Raw genomic sequence first — 21,050 nt, forward strand, 5'->3', positions numbered from 1 at the left:
ATTAATACAACATACTTTACATATCTCTTTGGTGTCTTAGTTTCATCAATACCTGCTTATATAATACCCCAAATTGATCTTTACATGAAAGATACAAACATGAATAATTTACCCTCTTCCTCTAGACCCCAATAACTTTCAGACTAGCATATTTCAAAAACTTTCAGTCTTAAAAATTTTTCACTGGCCTTGACTGCTGTCTATCGGATAGGGGTCTCAAGTTTGTGACACATGCCCAACAGCCCAATTTCACAATCTCACACAGAAATGACCCTGGTCTGGGGAGAGCTATTTCCTAACAGAGTGATATGCCTATTCCATCTTCTAACAAGGACAGGGCCGGAATCTGGGTCAGGGCGGGGAAGCCTTTGAACAGCATGGAAATGAAGATCTAAGGAGGAGGGTATTTAAAAGAAATTCAAACTGTAAATTCTCCCCCACAGTAAACCTGGATGCTGTCGTTCTCCTGGCCCACACTCTACCACCCACTAGGGTGAGCCCCGTGCCGAGGTGGTGCTGAGCCACATAATGCAGCGAATGGGCGTTCTGGAAGCTGACTCGGTGCCTGCTGCTACCTTCAGGGCTACAGCCTTAGACCAGGCAATGGCAAGCAAATGAGAAAAATAGATTAGGGACCTTTAATTAATTAGCAACCACACAGGTAGCATTTTACTCTGGTTTTGGCAGACGAGAGTAAGTTAATTACCAACATCATATTTCCAAAGAACTTTAAACACGCGAAGGGCAAATTTTGTTTTACAGTATTATTAGCACTAGAAAACAACTGGAAGCTTACAGACAACACTGGTACTTTCTTAAGTAGAAGAAAACCCTTTCGTTACAACTACAAAATAATCTTCCTCTAAATGGAGTAGGTTTTGAACAGAGCAGGATGAGCATTGTCTGTGGAAGCATTTACCTTTTTAAAAAAAAGTTCTTAAACAGTTTCAAATGGGAGTGCAGAAATCACATCACCCACACCCTAAGCACCATACGCGTTAGCTGCCCCCGCCTTGCTGCAGGCGGCTCTGCAGCCCCACCCTGGTGGCAGCAGTCAGGCTAGCTGACACCAAGGACACACTGTAAGGTAGACGTGGTGCAGGCTGAGTGTCATTTTGTCATGTGAACACTTTGTAAGACATTCTAAGAAAAGCAAATTCCATAATATCCTCCATTAACCTACTCTACTGAATATTTTTTGCAATATTTCCTCTTCTGGAACATGAATTGGTGAGTGTACCACATAGTGTATACTTTATTATCTCTTTAACATATTTCCAGAATAACAGGATCTTTCTAAAGTAATTTTGGAATATCTAAGTTAAAGATGGGCTATTTATGAAAATTAATATTTAGGCAGAAATTCATAACCCAATATCTTTGCATTATTAAAAAAGACAAATATTATATTAGCAAGAAAATAGTTTACCGGTGAAAAAAGGTGAAGTCTCATATTCATGAAATGAGAAAGGAAGAAAGGGTTACACAAAAATTTACAAAAAGGAATGATCTCAATTGCATGGAGAACTCAGGCAAAGCCTTATTGAACTATTTCCACACAGTTTAAAATGTGTACGTACAGGGCTGGCTAATAATTCTCAAGCTGATAATCATTTCCAAATTTTGAAACAATATTACTTTTAATCAAAACAAACACCAAACAGTGGATCTACATGATAAATTCAGGATGAAAGTTAAGTATTGAAGTGCAGTGAGTTAATACCAAATATATTCTGATTAGTCATTCTTAAGCATTTTAATTTAGTGCTGCCATTACCCCATACAATTTAGCATTTCAGACTTTGTTTCATTGACACTCTCTGCACATATCTGAAAATACAGACTTTACTTTACTGCGGTGGTCTCTGCTGTAACTCTGGTGACACACACTGACATAAGAATAACAAGATCCTCGCCCAAGACCCTTTATTCTAGATTCTAGCTAACTGAAGGGCAAAAGCAACTCTAAGCCACAGAAAGAGGCTCTTCTCTTTTTTATTAATTACTCTAACATTTTGATTTGTATAATTAAAAGTATTTGCAATATTTAAATACTGTCCAAACTTGTTTTTTTATTGATATAGTTGAACTTTACAACAATGTCATAAAAATACTATAAACAGAGCCTTCAGATAGAGAGGAAGCAAATTTAAATATATTTACCAGATTAAGGCATGCAAAAGATCCAAAGATAAACGCAATAAATAATAATATGCTAATGGTACTAATTTACCCACTTTATATTGTCATAAAAATATTAGTAAACATCAATTGAAATTTGGTGGACTGGATTTTTGATGTATGGATGAGAAAAGATACACCCTTTGATGTATATGGTTAATTTTACTGGTTGTGTTCCAGTACATTAAGTTTGGTATTGGTATATATTTACTACCCATAGTGCAGTAAAGAACAGAAACACAGTCTCCTAATTTTCTCTATGAACTTAGAAAGCACTAATGAATTAACAACATGGGTCACTTAGGAACCAAAATTCCTTACTATTCACATTTACTTTTCCCATGAAAAGCTTCAAATATAACTCTAATAAAAAAATAGAGTTTTCAAGGCAAACTTTTCAGCATAATTTACAGAAGCAGATTTAAATAGAGACTCAGTAACTAAGCTAATACTCAAAAATACTGTTAACTAGAAATTACTTCTCTTTTCTACCTTGGTATTAAAATAGGGTGGCCTTAGCAAGAGGCTGAAATGCCTTTAGGAGTCCCATAAGCACAAGGGAATCCCAGAGAAAGTCAGAAAATGTCTCTTTATTCACAAATTTTCAACGTGGTCAGATTTAAATGAAAGGGGCTGAGAGTGGTTCATGCTAATGCTTTTTGTTTGTTTGCCATTATAACTCTGAGCGGGTAGGAACTGCCACAGAGGTTTCAGAAAGGGACGCTGCAGAGCTAGTGTGGCCGTTACCAGGATGCGCACACTGCATTTTAGGCAAGGAGTTGAAATGGCTCCCACAAAGCACTGACTGCTCTTTTAACAAGTAGATGAGTCCATTGTGGAGAGAGTCAAGATGCTCCTGTCGTTGGTATAGAAAGGATCCGATGCACTCCATGATCTAAAGTAACAATAAGAGAAAAGTTTGGCTCACCAGGACCTATGTTTTAATTGAGAAAAAAATTTACTCTAAAACTTAGGACCAAAATGCAATTTGAGTACTAGGATAATCAATTCATTTTTAAATGCTGAAAAGAAGTTCTTCATGCTAGCACTGACTCACCAAACATTCCATTTATATTACACAAAACTTGGGGAAAATAATGCTCTAGTCATCATATAAAAATAAAAGCCAAAATTTAGATGTTTGTTAGCATTAAAACATTTTCTATAGATAGTAGAGCATAAGATGCTCTTAAAATCTTAATTCAATATAAAAATAAGTACTTTATTAAGAGTTATGCATATTCAGTTTTCCTGAAAAGCAACTAGGCTGTATTACAGAAGCAAACAAACAAAAACCGCACTTACCAAAAGCTTTGGAATGGAATAGCAATATATTCATAATTTATTTCTTTTCAGCTAGAAATTCTACTCTAAAGATTTTAGCATAATTAGCTTGGATGTAGAGAATGCTTTATTCAGTAGGCATCAAAGACACCTGTAAGTCACTAGGGTTTTCATTTAATTATGAGCAAATGATCCTCTACTGGTCTGGAAATATTGACTACTGTCTGAATGGTAAAGCCCATAAGCAACTTACTACATACCACATTATTCGAAGCTGTATTAATTTAAGCTTAAGTAACTCAAGATCATAAATAGCCTGCCGTGCTTAAAACAGCCTAAACTTCTTTACGGACAATATTAGTATTACCAAGTCAAAGGTGGCTTTTCTTAGAAGACTAAAAGAACTTAACAATAAATACATTTTATATAAATTTCTAGGGTTCCCACTTTCCTTAAACAAAGACGTTATTAGACACTAGCACTTAAAATGGTCCAAGTTCACTTCTATCAAACACCTGCTGTTTTCTAAGAGACTCTGTATATAGTTCATATTTAAATTGGTTACATGAACAGTCATAATGAGGTTTGGACCTAGACATTTTACAAAGCTGGCAGACGAAAACTTACAGGCAACAACCATACCAGTGGTTAACAGAACTTACTAGCTTCCAGAAAACGTTAAATGGTATCTACCTTAGTTTAAGGAAGGGCTTCACTACCATCTCTCTAGCACTCAGAGTTCTGGTACATAACAGGCACTCACTATTTGTAAAATGTGAATAAAATGGAACTATGAACATTTCTTAGAGTAAGTAAGTATCTGTGCAAAAAAGTCTATTCAGAAATGTATGATAAAATATAAGTACAAACACCCCAATTATCAGGAGTCAAGTTTCTACTCCCAAACTGCCCACATGTTATACAAATTTTTCTCTTTCCAACCACTGCTTACACAGAAAAATCTCCTTAGGCAAGGCTCCCTTCATTCTTTATCTTTTCAAAGCACACATGTGCATTCACATGTTACATATCCCATTTGACAGAACATTAAATACCTGAATTACATACTATCAACTCCTTTCTATTTAGAAAATGGTTTTGATTAGGATAAAGTAGCTGTTGATAAACACAGGAAATCACTTGTTACTAAAGTACAGCCCTTTATGGTACAACATGGCATGTCCTTGATACAGCACCACAATGCTACCTTTGAAACCAAGCTTGCAGTATGGCATATTCCTTTGACAGTATCAACTGATAAAATGTAAGTATAATTTTTATGCCTGGACAGAAACAGTTTAATCAGCAGAGAAATCTATCATATGAAAGCACTAGTGATGTTCTCTTAGGTTTAACATGTTAATGGAACAAGCCAAGGGCTTCTACATCTGGTGGCAGGGGGCCAGCCTTGCCCTACTTTGCCGAAAGAGAAATGCAGAATACAGGCTGCACCAAACCCCACAGGAATGCCAAATGTATTTCACGAATAAAATTACATACAAAAACACAAACAAAATTCTGCATCGAAATAACCTTCAGAGTTTAAATATGATGTTAATGGATCTATGGCAACTTTCATATCGCCCGCTGAAAAGCACCACGTGGTTTTGCATATTGTATGATTTTATTCAATAGAAAAAAATAAAGCAGATCTCAAAATACTTTTTAGATTATTCACTTGAAGAAAAAAAGATAATGAAAGTAGTAACTGATAATTATAACCTTAGATGTTGGACCTAAATTGGAAGGTTATTTACAGTCTGTCAAATAAGATACTAATTGGTTAAAGATTTTATTAGGAAAATAAAAAATAAAGTCCTACAAAAAACATGGCATAACTCTAAGCGAAAATGAGCACAGACGATAACAGGCCCCTGTAAGCAGACAGGCTGGCTGATGTCTGGGTAATGAAGTAAAGGTAACGGAGGGCAATGGAGTAAAAGCACGGCTGTGTCCCGCTAATGGAGACGGACCACCTGACTTCCTGACACCGAGAAAACAGGAGGACACAGAAAGCAGGAAAGTACTTCGGTCATTTAAAATAAATTTGAGTTGTGTATAATAGAGAAGATGTACACTGTCACTACAGAGAACTTCCTGTTGAAGCAGAAATTTCAAAAAGTCTGTGAAATTTCTACAATACTTTCTTAATTCTAACTCCCATGTTAGTTTTGTGTAATGAAGCTATCATGGTTAAATTAGGTCCTTCTGGTACTTCTTTCGAAAAACTTGTTGGCCGGGTACATGACAGAGCTGCTTTCTGATAATGCATTGTATAATATAATTGTGTAAGTCATATAAGTCCCAATAAATTTAACTGCTCATAGTAATTCTTGTATGTGGAATAAAATAACTACAAAATGGTATCACAGCATTACAAAGATATTTCTGATTATGTTATGATCAATAAATGGTACTAAACCCACAGACATTATATTAACATAAAAATGCTATTTACAAAGGCAACCACACCAGAGAGACATGGCCATAACTCAAGGCAAAGTGGGAACTAACAAGTTCACCAGTAAAAGTTATCTGAATTTTATTGTGAGTTTTGAGTGATATCACACTCACAAAGCTAACCAAATACTAAAGATTCCTTTATCAACGGATAAGAGTACTTCTTCCTCCACCCTTTATTTCCCACTCTTGGCGTACATTCCGACCTACTGCAAGGCACGGCACACACAGAGGCTGGTACTGTTCACACGGTAGCTGTGGACAACGGAACCCGCTGTGGACCCGTGCCTGTGACCCTGCTTGCACATCAGCGCACTGCTGCTCTGATCGTTACGGATGTATCATTAACATAAAGAACATCAAAGTGTGAAGGTATTTCTACTCCTCAATATCTCCTAAATAATAATAATATACCCTAAATAATGGGGAAATGTATGAAGAAACTGAAGTGGAATATACCTCCAAATTGTATTGTTTGTTAAAAACCACAAAAGCAAGCTCTGGTAAATCTTTTAAGAAACAGATCTGAAAGGGGACAAAAATGCAAAGATTCTAATAAATCATATTTAAAAAGCCTGTTGCAACTTACCAATTTTTAATTAGACCATAAATACCTAGTAAAAACTTAAAAAGCACAACTCATTTTAAAACCTCATTACAGAGATAAAAAGGGTAGGAGAGCAGCCTTTTATGTTTAGAAATACTTCAAAGTCTCAAATGACTGACTAGAAAATACAGACAAAGAGGAAGAAAAGCAAACTCCTTTGATTTTACTATTATATGTAGATTATTTTGTAAATACAAAAAATATATAGAAAATAAAACAGTAGTATAGGTATAATAAAAGTTATATAAAAACCAAGTAAGAGTACCATATACATACTCCTCCTATTCACCACATTTGAGAAAGATTTTGAAGAAAAATTTTTTGTTCATTAGATGACAGGTCTCTTCAAAGGTGCTTTCTCTTCCTCAGTTAGTGAGAAACCCCTACCCAAAGCCACAAAGTGAAATCTATCATCAGAGAGTGCTAACCAACAGCACACATCCTGCTTTAGTGGCTAAAACCAGCTGCTGACTTATTAGGTATCTAGAGATGCATGTTCATCCGTTCCAGTTTACAGGACACTCATCATCTGCAGCAAAGGCTACTTAGAGAAATTTCACACCTGCTGACATGGGTGGGACTACATCTTCCCATTACTCGTTCCAGCATTCTTCCAACAGATGCGCACGCTGTTTCTCCTTCTGAGAAACAGCACATGGAGTCCAAGCACTTGATACTTGAATTTGTTTCAGTAAGCTGGAGAAATTGAAGCAGAAAAAATGAGTTATTTATAGATTTGGACTTCCAAAAAAGCATTACAAAATTACAACAAGCACTTTAAAATGAAAAGTAATATATATATAAACCTGTTTGCTATAATATGGATATGTATGGTATGGAAGGCTTAATTTAAGAGTAATCTTATAAGAAATATTTAAACAGCACTGTGTCCTAAGTATGATGTTAAGTAAAATAATTATACAATAACAAGTAGCTAGATATTATTTAAATCTGCAAAGATTTTGGATTTAATGTCAATAATTTATTATGGTCAAAATGATTTACATCAACTACTCAGAAACCTAATGAATTCTAATTCTTGAGTTTTTGTGTAGGTGAAATGCTCCTGCAATTTCAATGAAAAATGTCTACCTATCAAGTGTGAACTACTGGGCTGGCCAAAAAATACATTTGTTTTTTTTTCCCCGTAAGATGGCTCTAGTAGTGCTTAGCTGTCTTTAACATCATTCAAAACAATTTTTGTTAGATTGTATTGTGGCAGCTTTCATATCAGTGTGTATTTAAAAATAAAAATTATCAAAATTAGTGCATATTTGTGTAGGCATTTTAATATTGAAGTTGGAAGAAAAAATGTAACACTTTCAGCATATTATGCTTTATTATTTCAAGAAAGGTGAAAACACAAGAAGAAAAAGATTTGTACAGTGTATGGCGAAGATGCTGTGACTGATCAAATGTGTTGAAAGTGGTTTGCAAAGTTTCATGCTACAGACCTCTCTCTGGACAACGCTCCACGGCTGGGTAGAGCCCTGAAGTGGGTAGAGATCAAATCAAGACATTAATTGAGAACAATCTTTATACCATATGGGAGATACTCAAAATATCCAAATCAACAAAGGTATTGGTGAAAATGAAAAATGTGTCTTTTGTTTTATGGAAAAAAAAAAAAAAAAAAAAACAACCCACATGGACTTTTTGGCCAACCCAATATTTTGAAGACTGGGAAGTAACAACTTCAGTCCTTGACAACTATAATAATAACAACAGTAATAGTAGCACATACTTTATATAGTGTTACTACATACCAGGTTCTAAGCACTCTACATAAATTCCCTTCATAATTATCCTTGGGAAAAAAGTACATAATTTACCTTAAATTGCTGAGCAACTATTAAGTGCCAACTATGCCCACAATCAATTCATCTTACTTTAAAAAAATTAACTGATGGTACAAGCATTAAAATCAATTAAATAAGTGACTAAGTAGTAATATTAAGATTTAAAAATACATTAACTTCTCAAAGTATGCAAGATTTATATTGATCCAGGGATAGATAAGTCAGCAAGAGAACTTTAAACCATACTACTAATAATTTTAATATTGTTCAGTGGAGGAAAAAATGGGATGACACACATCTCAGTGAATCCCAACCCTGGTTCTGGTAGTCGAGTGTACTGAATTTTTCAAGGTTTGTCATTTAAGCAACTAATTCTCATTCACTTTCCTTTACATACATAACATATGGCATAATAAATCTTTCAAAAGTATAAAGGAAGAATGACAAAAAGTAGACTCATTAGATGGTTGCAATTAATCAAGCTTGGGAATCACTAGGTGTGCAGAGCAGGTGTGGCAACATGAGACATTTGTGGAGACACGATGGACAGAAGAGATGGATGTGATGGCATGTGAACGAACTGGCATTCCGAACCTAATTAACTGGGAGGTCCCGCTAAACGCCTGCTCAGAGTAACTCTACCTACTACCAAGCAGTGCAGGTCAACGGAGTTCCTGTTTGGCAACTGCCCGTCCGCACTGATGTCCTAGGATCTGGTCAGCACTGAGAACTAGCCAAATTTTACTTCTTTCTTTACAATACCTTTGGTTTAGAAATGTTTTTGGTATGGTTTCTTAAATTGTATTTTGTGAAATGTTTATAGGCATGTTTCATAAAAAAAGTTCTGTAGCCAATTAAGTCTAAGAAACACTAATTCAACAAAAGTCTAAATAGACTTTTTCAGTACAGGATTGTCAGTAAGTCAGTAAGCATGGTCAGTCTCCAAGGGGGAGTTAGACATGGTGCAATTCTCAAACAGTAACAGAACCCCAAGTCCCCAGGGAACATTAATCAACATCAGGAGGAAATATGCAGAGGAATAATAGTTCAAGAAATACTGGTTTAGGTTAACAGGATTTCATCAGTCTCCCAGTTTCCTCCTTGGGTCCCTGGGCTCTGGTTTCCTCCATCTCCAAACTTTATCACCCTCTGTAGGAAGCAGGACTTTATAGATCCCACATAATACAGGAGAGAGTACGCCACCTCGGGGAGGCCTTTCTGGCCCCACATTAGCTGACCCGAGGCTGCCCTCTGTGCTCTACGTCCCAGCGCTCCCCCTACAGTCTCCACAGTCCACCAGGCACTGCTGCCCGCGGCAGGTGTCAGGGCCTGTACCGGTGAGGGTCAGAATGCTGACCCTACACCCAGTTCAGTTTAAAATCCATCATCACCTCTCCTACTACCAGTACAGGATTCTATTCCATGGCTTGCTTGCATCACTTAAATGACACGAACACTTAAAAATTCAACCTATACTTATTAAGCAAGGCACTGTGCTTAATAATGGATGGGAGCTAAACCGAGAACAAATAATAATGGCAGTTATACTAATGAAATGCTTCCTATGTATGCGCCAGTTCCTATGTAAGATGCTTCTCATGGATTATCTAATTTAAAAATTCTAACACCCTTTTGGGATAGGCCCCATACTTGTATGCATCTTATATGGATGAGCCACCAGAGAGGTTAAGAACTTGTTCAAGGTTACTCAACTGGAGCTTGGTTTGTTTGGTTCCAGGGCCCAAACATCTTACCCATGCCATTATACTGCCTTCTTATAATTATGGGATGAGGGAGACAGACTACAAATATGAAAAAAGAGGAGAGAAAGGTCAAACCCAGCTGTTGTTGATCACAGTGGGAGGGCATAAAAGATTTGAGGAAAAGATGGCATTTGAAATACATTTTGAAGACTGGATGAGATTTCAATAGCTGAAAATGGCAAAGAAAGAACACTCAGGCTAAATGAAAAGAGTGAGTAATAATTGCACGTGGGCACAAAAATATGGTGTACATTCAGAACATTCAGCCTGAGATAAGAGAGGGTGGCTGTTACTCCTTCCCTCTTGCAAAAGGACCAGTGCGACAAGCATGATCCACGGATCAGTGTTCATCTAAAAACAGTTACTGACGCGAGAGGACATAAGTGTTTCCCATCTCAAAATGGAAGATTAGAAAATTTGAAGGCAATTTGACTTTTGACTTGTATACTTTTGCAACTACTGAATTTAAAAGTAATTTTTAAATTGGGGCTTGTTTTATAAATCTTTTAAATTTCATTTCCTACTCATTAATTTTTATTGTATTTTATATAAGCATTGGTCTGTGTTGGACTAGAAATTAAAACCAACAAAACAAGAACACGGCTCACTGGCCCTACACCACATTTACCTGGGGGACACTGAGCTAGACCAGAAAGCAGAGAGAGCAAGGAGCTTACTGGCTCTTGGTAGTTTAACAACACGTGCTTTGCCTACATAGCTAGTGCTTTGCCAACTGACAGGAATTCCCTGAAGGTGCCATCCAAAGGTCAGTAGCTTTTGTGGTGTCCACCAATGTGCAGAACACTGCTTAGGTAGTGATCTTGCTTTGTATTCATCACTTTCACTTTAAAACCTAAGGACAGGTGTTAATACATAGGCAACCCAACAGAGTAAACATCTTGAAATATCAAAAATAATAAAAAGAAATTACTTCTGTAGTTCACCTTCTGAACTAAGCAAATGTTTCTTTTTTTCCTAAAGAGCTAAATAAATAAATAAATAAATAAATAAATAAATAAATGGCCCTGCTTTTTTGAAAATGCTGAATTGTGTTTTTGCATAGCTATCTACAGAACACACCATACTGTTCTCCAGCAAACCAAGCCCTGCCACTTTCCCATGCACATCTTCGATCTTGTATTTGGGAACTGGGAGCCCAGCCAGAGTACGTGTAGCCACAGTTGCCAGTACAGCTGGGGATGGGGATGGGGATGGGGTGGAACATTCAGATCTCATTTAAGGCAAAGCAAGGCAAAGTAAGGAGAGAGAATCAGCGTTTGTGTCTTTAAAAAAGGTTTTTTTCAAGTTGTAAATATTAAAAAAGAAGAAAGTAAACTATGGTAATAGAAGTGACATCTTATGTGACACCACAAAAAATAACTTTTAATTTATAAAAAATATTTGATTAATTTGTGTGACTCATGCTCTACCACACTTGCTTCCTGGGAAGCATGACGTCACTTAGAGCTAGAAGGGCTGCCAAGCAAAACAACTGTGGAGGTTCAACATGACTGTGTACGACTAAAAAAATGTTCCTCTTTACAGAACCTGCCTTTTGAAATCAATTCTGGCTCACCGCTCTTAGTTCCATTTTTTTATATCAATGATGATAAACATTTATGTTTCTCCTATTAGAGGCTTCTACAAAATATCTTCCTTAAATCTTCTAAATGTTAAAAAACGGTCACACATTTCTAAATCTTTCAACCATTCCTACCAAATCTTACCTATCAAATCAAAAATGTTTTTAAGTTTGGATAATAACTATTAAACTATTTATAATATTTGTTCTTTTGCCCTTACAATTGTTTTATATACTTGATATTCAAAGTGAGCACCTGGTATAGACTTAAAGAAGATATATGGAAAGAAGCCTTAAACTATAATCATGAAAAAAAAGAATGTTTAAAAAATATTTTTATTTTAAACGTGAAATCAAAAGTTATAAAAATACTACCAATTTGCAAAGTTAATTAAGAATAATAAAACCCCCAAAACAAGCAATAGCTTCATCTCACTATGCAGAATTGCAACAGGCAGCCATTAAACAACGGCAGTGAGGTAACTGCCCAAACTTCCTCAAGACCTATTTCTCCAAAGCTTGCCTCAAGCTCACATTCACTCCTCTAAATTTACTTCCCTCTTTCTTTCTCTCCAAGTAAAATAACTTTGAAAGGTAGTTAAAATGTAGCTAAATACCTTCACCCTGTTTCTGTGACCTAAATCTAACTATGAAAGTAAATGTGCAATAATTATATGCTTTAGGTAAACTTATTTTAATAATTCAGTTTATTCCTGGTTTCAAAATGACAGGCTCCTTTATTTGAATAAAGTGGTTGCATAAATAACAATGTATGACAAGGGATTTTTTTTGAGAGGGAGGGTGAGAGAGAGGGAAACACTGACTGAGAGAGAAACACTGATCAGCTGCCTCTGTGTGCACCCTGACCAGGGACCAAACCCACAACCCAGGCATGTGCCCTGACTGGGAACTGAACCAGAGACTCCTCACTTCAAGGGACGATGCCTGAGTCACACCTGTCAGGGCTATATGACCAGAAATCTTAATGATAAAACCCCCTATATTAACGGAGAAGGAAAAGCAGAATAGCACTAATTTACACACGAAGTCATGGTGTAGCTGATATTAAGAATTTAGCTTTTTAAGTATCAACCATTTACAGCATGTCATAGGATAAATATTTGGAAGAAATAATGTCAACATTAATTTTCTTTTCATTTCAACCTCCAGATGAAAAAGCTGCTCAATATGTCAGCACATATTTGAAAATAACACTCGTTTTATAAAGTGTCATATTTATGAGGTATGCATCTAGTTCTTGCCATGGGTGGCATTTTTATTAATATTAGTCTTTTAAATGTTTGATTCTATTTGCTTAATACAGGCCATTAAGGTTTTTTGTCACTACTTTGTTAAATGAAGCAGTATCTGTACCTTTATCACAGAGGAGGAAGGTGATTTGTAGTTGACTAAAACTGTTTAAAATGTATTCTATTTTTGGTAGCGGGAGGTTTCAGGTCTGAGGCTTAAGCTCCTTGGTCCACAGTGAGAAAAGGCCCTACATCCTTAGCATCCTATTGCTATCCCTATGGTTGTTAGGTACAGCTTGAAAGAGGGCAGTCAGAGCGGGAATCCAAAACAAAAAAGATGACAAAACCATAGAAGTCTAAGGGGTGAGAGTAGAGGGATATGACTAGAAGATCCCAGCCCATGGCAACATTTAGGGCTTGGCATGGCCTTCTGCCTTATTTGGCAAGGCTGACCAAGGTTTAAGTGCAGACACAAATGGAATTTCAAGACAGAAAAAAAAGAAGAGGGATATTTATTATATAACACTTATTTTTAAAAAGAGATTTTTATCTCAAAATAGATGCCAAAAGCAAAATACAGGAGGAGAAAAATATTCAAGGAGTATTTCGTCCAACCAATTAAAATTCAGTGATAAGCAAAACAAAACAAAACAAAACAAAACAAAAAAAAAACACCTTACAAATCAGGGTAATACCCCCAAAACAATTTCACTAGGATCATATTCATGGTTTGAAAATTCTTCTGACTTCTTGTTTACAGAAAGGGAAACCAAATGTCAGAGGATGAGAAAATTCACTTTATGAAAGTGACCATTAAGAAGGCCCCTATTACCTAATAGAAGCATTCTAAGAACCCAGTTCTCAACTGTACTGCCTATTTTAATGGGCACATTAAAGCACAGGAATACTAAATCCACGTCTTATAAAACATCCACTTGAACTTGTATCCAAAACAAAATAAAAATTTAGAATTCTTTGGAATTTCTTTTCAACTAATAACAATAACTGAGAGTTGATTAATTATCTTCAACATTTTCCATTTAAAGCAATTCACTAAATGTAATTAAAAAATCTTCCAGAATAATTCAGATTTTTCATATAATTACACCTGTTCCATGGTCTGATTTATAGGAGTGAAGGTTTGAAATCTACAAGTAGCTGTGATTTCAAGTTCCACCATTTGCTAGGGTTTATCCTAGATGAAGCAGTAACAGCTTCTTGACGAGTAATCATAGTTACGGCCTCATGTAAAGACACCGACAAGTTGGTTATTGACTTTAAGTGATAAAACAAATTTCACTGTAGGGTAATTGACATAAACAACAGTTAAGTTTCTGTAGCATCTCGATGTTACAACAGAATGACACTGAGCAACACGATGTTGTCTGAGGACGTGTTGTACAAGTATAAAATGGCAAACAGGATAAGTAAAAAATACATTAGTGGTTCAGAATTTTTATCCTCCATAATTACTACTAATCAAAATATTTTGCATCTTCCAATTAGATCTAGAAGTGGTTGTCAGAGTTTATTTCTCGAGAAGAGAATGAATCAAGTCCTCATAAATTCGCACTTATTTATTATAAATGTGTAACTATGAAAATTTATGAAAAGAACTGGCAGTACAGTATCAGTCAAAGGAAACTACTCAGTACCAAGCTTCAATACTCATCATTTGATCATTCACAGTAAGAGGCAGACTTAGCCACGTAACTCACTGTCTAACTACATAAAGATGTATAAAATGATACACAAACCACAACTTCAAGTGGGGAAACTGACTTCACAAACAACAGAATTACCCTGATATTTTCAAAGGGAGAAGTGACAAGGAATAACTTCTTGAATATAAGACAACAGGTTGTGGGAGTACCTTACTAAGATTTTGAGATGAAGTATGATTCAACACTGTAACTCCAAAGGAAGATTAATGAAATATACAGAATGGACATATAAAAAGTAAAGATCACAAAAAGGGAAACAAGGAAAGAAAAACAACATGTGAGAAATGAAGGAATCAGTAAAGTAAAAACCAGGACGTCAGGCCAGTTTTCCCACAGCATGCCCCAAACATGAGAACTTAGCGGATATGTCCCCAGGAAGGTCCAGCGCAGTACTACCTAGTGCACGTAAGAACTGTCCTGCTGGCTGCAAGCCTCAGCTAGCAGGTGCCTACTGTCCTCCCCTCTGTGCTTGCTTTCAGCAAATTCATATGCTGAGCTGACTGAACCCTTATCTTCTTCCATCTGGAAGGACAGAAAAGCAACAAGTCTCATATTACAGACAATACTCTCACTGTATATAGGGTTAGAATCAAAACAGTAAGTTGGGGTCCGCAATCCGTGAGGCACAAATGAATGTTCGCACACCACTACATTCATTGATTGTCACAAAAGAGAGCTAACAGCAGCTTCTTAAGGGGCATACAGAAAAGCACACGAAACAAAGCCATGGTTTCCCAGTGCACAAAGTCATGTTGAAAACAGGTTTCCTTCAATAAAATTAAATTTCTTCTAGTAAACAAATTCCTTGCCACCACCCTTTAGGGTTCTCATTGCAGAGGTTTATTGCATTTTGCACTTCTCATGCTCCCTTCTCAGAAAACTTCTCTACTCTGACTGGACTTCAGCAGAGTAGACAGGTCACATGGCCTTTCAAATGTTAACATGTCGGTGAAGGGGGCTTGACTTAACAAAATTAACTAAATCCTTAATTTGAAATACACATTTTAGTGTTAACTAATTTAAACAAATTTCTATTCTTTACTTTTTCTGTATTTGTATTACAGATCTTGCAGGGGTGTCCAACCTTTTGGTGTCTCTGGGCCACACTGGAAGAAAGGTTGGCTTGGGCCACACGTTAAATACACATACACTAATGAAAACTGATGAGCCAAAAAAGTTTTTTGAAGTAAATTCATAACTTTGTGTTGGGCCACATTCATAGCCATCCTGGGCCACTTGTGGGCCTGCGGGCTGTGGGTTGGACACCCATGTGAGGAGTATGTGCCCACAGACAAGCTAGTTTTAACTGTTCTTGAGTTACTTTTTAAAAAAAGTCCTCAATGAACAAAAATTTCCTTATTCCTCTGTATTTTCTCAGTCTTAGGACTAATTACTATTTCTATAAAAATGCTATGGTGAATTTCTTATATATATAAAAATAAAGTAGCTGAATTCTTTGGTTTTAAGAGTACAATAAGTTTATGTAAAGATAGTTTGTTTTTTTTTTTTACAATAGCTTTGCCTATAACACTGGAGAGAGGAAAATATTTTATTCAAAAGAAAATTGCTGATAGTTTTGTGTTAATGGTTCTTATGAGGTACTACCCTGATTGAAGATCTGAAAAGCTCTTAAAAGTACTTGATATCTGCATAATTTTCCTCTCTGGAAACAATTAAGCTACTGTGGATAACACCCAGGAATACTGTTCAGTGCAGTTCAAAACCAAGATGCATTCGAAATTCACAGGATGCACCAGCAGGCAGATGTACGCGGGCTCTTGTTCTTCGTGCCCACCCAGAGGCCGCTCACTGCTCATTTAAGCAATTGTTATTTCTACCTGGCCTTTGGCTGAGCACAGTATTTCTTCTTTTTGTTTTTCTCTGATGCTGATAGTAAGTAAATAAATCACAGTACATAAAATGCCCATTTGATAGGTGAATAACCTGGAGGCTCAGACAGGTGAACTAATTTGATTAGAACACACAGGGAGCACTGCCAAGGGTGGCATTCAGGCCCGTTGTTTCCCCAGGAGGGCTCTTTGTCCTTTCTTAGAACACCTGACTGGAGACTGGCTTGCAGCAAAGTCCACTTGAGCTATTCTGCTATCACTGTGTTCTTTCACAGGCGAATGTCAAGCTTACTACTTTTGTTACATCATTATGGAGCCTCAGATTGCTAGTTTATGATCCTACCTCATTCTTTTTGGGGCTTGATTTAAGCCAGTATGATTTATAAAAATATGATTTCATAAAAATTACAATTACTCTCAATACAAAAGTTATCTTCACTTGACAAAAGAGTTTCCCAGAGTGTTCTTTAAATAATGAGCTCTCCTACTACCTGAGTTAAATAATTACATGCTCAAAAATTTGATGAATACCACCCACTCTTTTCAGAAAGGCACATACAGATAAAATATGATATATATATTCGGCTCAACCAAGGTGAAGTTTGTTTTGATTTTAATTCTTATTTTAAACATAAATTTTAGTTGGCTACCACTTAACCACTCATTTGTATATTCATCTACAATTATTACACCTTTGTAATTCAAAGTAAAATATTTCAAAACCTTGAAGGTAATAATAGAATCAAAAGGTCTGATAAAACTTCAGAACAGCTCAGAATTATGAACTCACAGAGTTATTTAATAAGAAGTTATTTAAGTGGTGCTATGTCAAAGCCATTTATTTGGTCAAGTAAATGTAGAGATTAAAAACCTTGCAGATAAAAAATAATTATATGTGTGTGTGTGTGTGTGTATACACACACACACACTTAAGAATCCACAAAATACTGATAGAATAAGAAACTAAAGAAATATTTTAGTTATATTACTTTTTTCCTTCAAACCAAACTGGAATCAAAATTAATACTATATAGTTTTGATATCTTAATTATCAACAGTTTTAGGATTTAAGCTCTCATTGTCTTCTATCAAAAGACATCTCTACACTACTGGGATTTTTTGTGGTAAATGAAAGAATGGATCTGTCTGTGGAGATAAAGGGATATATAAGAGATATAAAATTTATGTTCAATTTATAGATGCACTAAACAGTAGCAAGGATATGAAATGCTTCAGCAGTCATTACAATGTACAAAAACAAATATGCACATAAATTTACAACACAGATTAAGGCAAGATAAAAAATGGGCAACTCTCATTTTCAAGTAACGGAAACTTAAAACTTTAGATTTTATGATGAATTTTGGTAGCTTAAATTACTCAACATGCAGGAACATTCTTAAATACGAATATGACAAGCAGAAGCATTAGAATTGTGCTACAAAAGGTAGTTAAGGTGGAAAATATATAACAAGGTATAGATCTCTGGTCCTGTTTTTATGCTGAAGTTTCATCTCAATGAAGAAATGGATTTTTTATCTTTAGGTTTAAACATACATATTAATAAAAGTCAAATTAGAGACAGAGCTGTGCTAACAAAAAATGCTCCACTCTTAATTCATGCCTCTGCCCATCTTTTAAATAGTTGAATCGGCCTTTAGCATGCAGAAGTTAACAAGGTTCTACTCCTACTCTACCTAAGTTTGCTCAGCTGATTCCTTGCCCTCGACAATGGCTGCAGTGCGATGAACTCGTCACTTAAAGCAACTGTGTTGGAGTACATCTATAAGTGGACAGAAAAGGGATGGGACACACAACAAGTCAGTGAGCTGCATTCATCACCTACGAGACAGACACAGGACAAGCTTTGTAAAGACACATCTGTTCCTACAAGAGTAGGAAATCTCATACATGGTACATATACACGACCGACATTTGAAGGGCTGCTGGCTTTCTTCACTCTTAACACCACATTGTTATTCTGGAGAAAAACAAGGTTCAAAATAAATGCTGATAACTCTTCTTTTGATATAATTTTTCTTGCTACTTTTGGTAAAAAAAAAATGAAGTACCTAACAATTTTCTAATCATTTCTTCATCATTTGAACTTAGAGGTGAAAGTATAAGGCAGTGAAGGAATGATGTCATACATGGGATCTGAATGACCATACACTGTTAAGGGGGGAAAAAAAACCAGAACAAGATTCCTGAGTGGAAATACAGACTTCCTCTTTGGATCAGACTACAACAGAACACCTGTCAAGTCATTTAAAGTAAAATGGGGCAAAAAGGGAGATTATATTAGCTTTGGCATGCAAACAAAATGATTGATTTTATTGCACATTCCATTTTTAACCAACTTTAACCTATGGTAATAGAACTACAATACATATAAATACTTTCAACCTTTTCTTGTCTAAGGGTTCCCTTAAGGTGCAAAATACTTCCTATGGATTCTTTAGAAGGAGGCTATCAAAAAGGCTCTCAAGAAGTCTCTATAAAAACACATCGTAATTGGCAAATGCACTGCCTGTTATAGAATTTCTAAGGGTACGTGTAAATAAATCCAATCATTTACTTTTATGAAGACCAAAGCTATCAAAGTGGTATGATTAACATATTTTGGTGAAATGTAACTTTATATCAGCCAAAAGAGGGAAATGAACATGTGTTCTTTATAAAGGTATAAAAAATGTATTAAAATAGTATTCTGTCACTGAAAATATTGATCTCTTAAGATTAAAAAAGATAAGTACACATTTCTGATATATATTTAAGAATTATGTATTGCAGAATAGAAGTTTTCCCACACTGATATTCCATATATGCAAAGACAGAGTAATCAGATTATGCACATTTTTAGCCACACTTTTGAAGATCAGAATCAGATCAACATCCTCATCATGCTCATAATTACGTTTTCACTGAGGACTTATTACATACAGGGCCAGGGTTAGGTGTTTTATATTCATTATGTCTAAGAATCGTGTAGGATAGTAATTATTCTGATTTTACAGAGGAGGAAATTGAGCCTTAGGAAAATTACTTGATTAAAGACATATATTTTATAAATGGTTAACACAGTATCTGAATTGAGTTTGTCAGACTTCAGAGGCCTATGATGATTCAGTGGGGTTAAAATGTGTATTGGTCAAAACTGAGTTACCAAAGCAAATACAGGCTAAAGAAATGTTGACATGTTCATCTGAAATTAAAATCAATGCATCATTTTGGAAGCCTAACTCAAATTACTACTTAGGGACCACAATTCTATTTGTAGAATAGGTAACTAGTTTTCCAAAATTTAAACAAAATTTGCTTGGCAGGTAAGGTAGCAAACATGTGGGGAAAATCCTCAAACTCGGCATAGCTAAATGATAATAAACTCACTGTTTACTAGGGCATAAAAGTTAATTAGAATGTATTCTTGAGGATATGTATCTAATGCTAAACTATAATTAAAGACAAATTAAGATAATACTTCTAGCTCATGTACAAGTCAAATATACAAACAAGGCACATTCAACTACACAGCTACCATTTCTTGAGCAAATAAGTGTTTGGACTTATTTTATTCAATCCTCATTACAAAGATAATGAAACAGACATTTCTATCATAATTTTACCCAGGTAGGTATTGAGGGAGACTTTGTCACAGAACTAACTACCAAGTGGCAGGCATCAAGCTCCGGAACTGTCGTATCAGGCCTTAAAGACCATATTCTTAAACACTATGCAACACACTGTTATTATTTATTGTAGTTTAATACTTATTAATAAATTTTTGGTGAGAATGTATTTTATAAAAATCAACATTATTTAAAAATTATTGTTAAAGAACTTACGTTATACTTTTTTATAAAACAATATAACCTGAAAGAGTATTACTCAAATTCTAACGTTTCTAAAGACATGAATATATATCCCAATTACATATGTCTGATAGAATGCTGTGACAATATTATTTAAAACATGTTTACTATTATTATCTGGACATGACAGTTTTATCCTTAAAAATGTGAAGTGGTATAATAACAATGTAATATATAAAAATTATAATTTCTCAGGAGTCATACAGTTAAATAAAAACAAAAATATCAGATATAACAATATTTAGACTGCAAAATGCTTAATACAAAAACATCAAATTTCCTATTTTCTAGTATTAAAAAATTATACTGACAGCTATTCACAGTTAAAGTCCTAAGTAAAAGATTTTGTATATAAAAATGGATACCTGTGCCTTTTCAGTATTTGTAGGATGGAGCTGTCTGTCAAATACTTTCTTCACAATGTCAACAAACAGACATGTTACAACCATGAGGATTATGGCAAACCAAACAGAACCACTTGCTAGGAGCTGAAAAAATACAAAATACATATTCTGGGAGCCTGAAAATGGCCTGCAAAGAAAGAAAGTGGGCTTAATAAAAGTAGAAACTGACCATACAGTTTCTTAAATCAAGACATCATGTAAACCCACGATATTTGAAAGTTACAATTTTAATCTGGAATACAAGTTTGGGATAATGCTCAAAATTTGAAATCAG

At 35.4% G+C, this 21,050-nt stretch overlaps 1 protein-coding gene across 4 annotated transcripts in view; it reads right to left on the minus strand.

Annotated features, from left to right (window-relative positions):
* Positions 1 to 2,751: 2,751 nt before the first annotated feature.
* ATP11B (ATPase phospholipid transporting 11B (putative)) overlaps positions 2,752 to 21,050 on the minus strand; it is a 106,718-nt gene continuing 88,419 nt past the window's right edge. For 2 of the 4 annotated variants that reach the window (XM_053657598.1, XM_053657594.1), the window contains 3 exons: positions 20,738 to 20,903; positions 7,095 to 7,228; positions 2,752 to 3,076 (listed from right to left, as the gene is read on the minus strand). In XM_053657598.1, the coding sequence (XP_053513573.1) occupies positions 2,995 to 3,076; positions 7,095 to 7,228; positions 20,738 to 20,903 (382 nt within the window). In that variant the 3' untranslated portion in view covers positions 2,752 to 2,994. Of the gene's footprint in view, positions 3,077 to 7,094; positions 7,229 to 7,958; positions 8,023 to 18,197; positions 18,284 to 20,737; positions 20,904 to 21,050 lie in introns of those variants that run through there. The other 2 variants (XM_053657595.1, XM_053657596.1) reach the window with 2 other exon arrangements.

The sequence above is a fragment of the Artibeus jamaicensis genome, unplaced genomic scaffold (genome assembly GCF_021234435.1).
Source record: "Artibeus jamaicensis isolate MK-2021 breed Jamaican fruit bat unplaced genomic scaffold, CSHL_Jam_final scaffold_474, whole genome shotgun sequence".
Taxonomy (NCBI): Eukaryota; Metazoa; Chordata; class Mammalia; order Chiroptera; family Phyllostomidae; genus Artibeus; species Artibeus jamaicensis.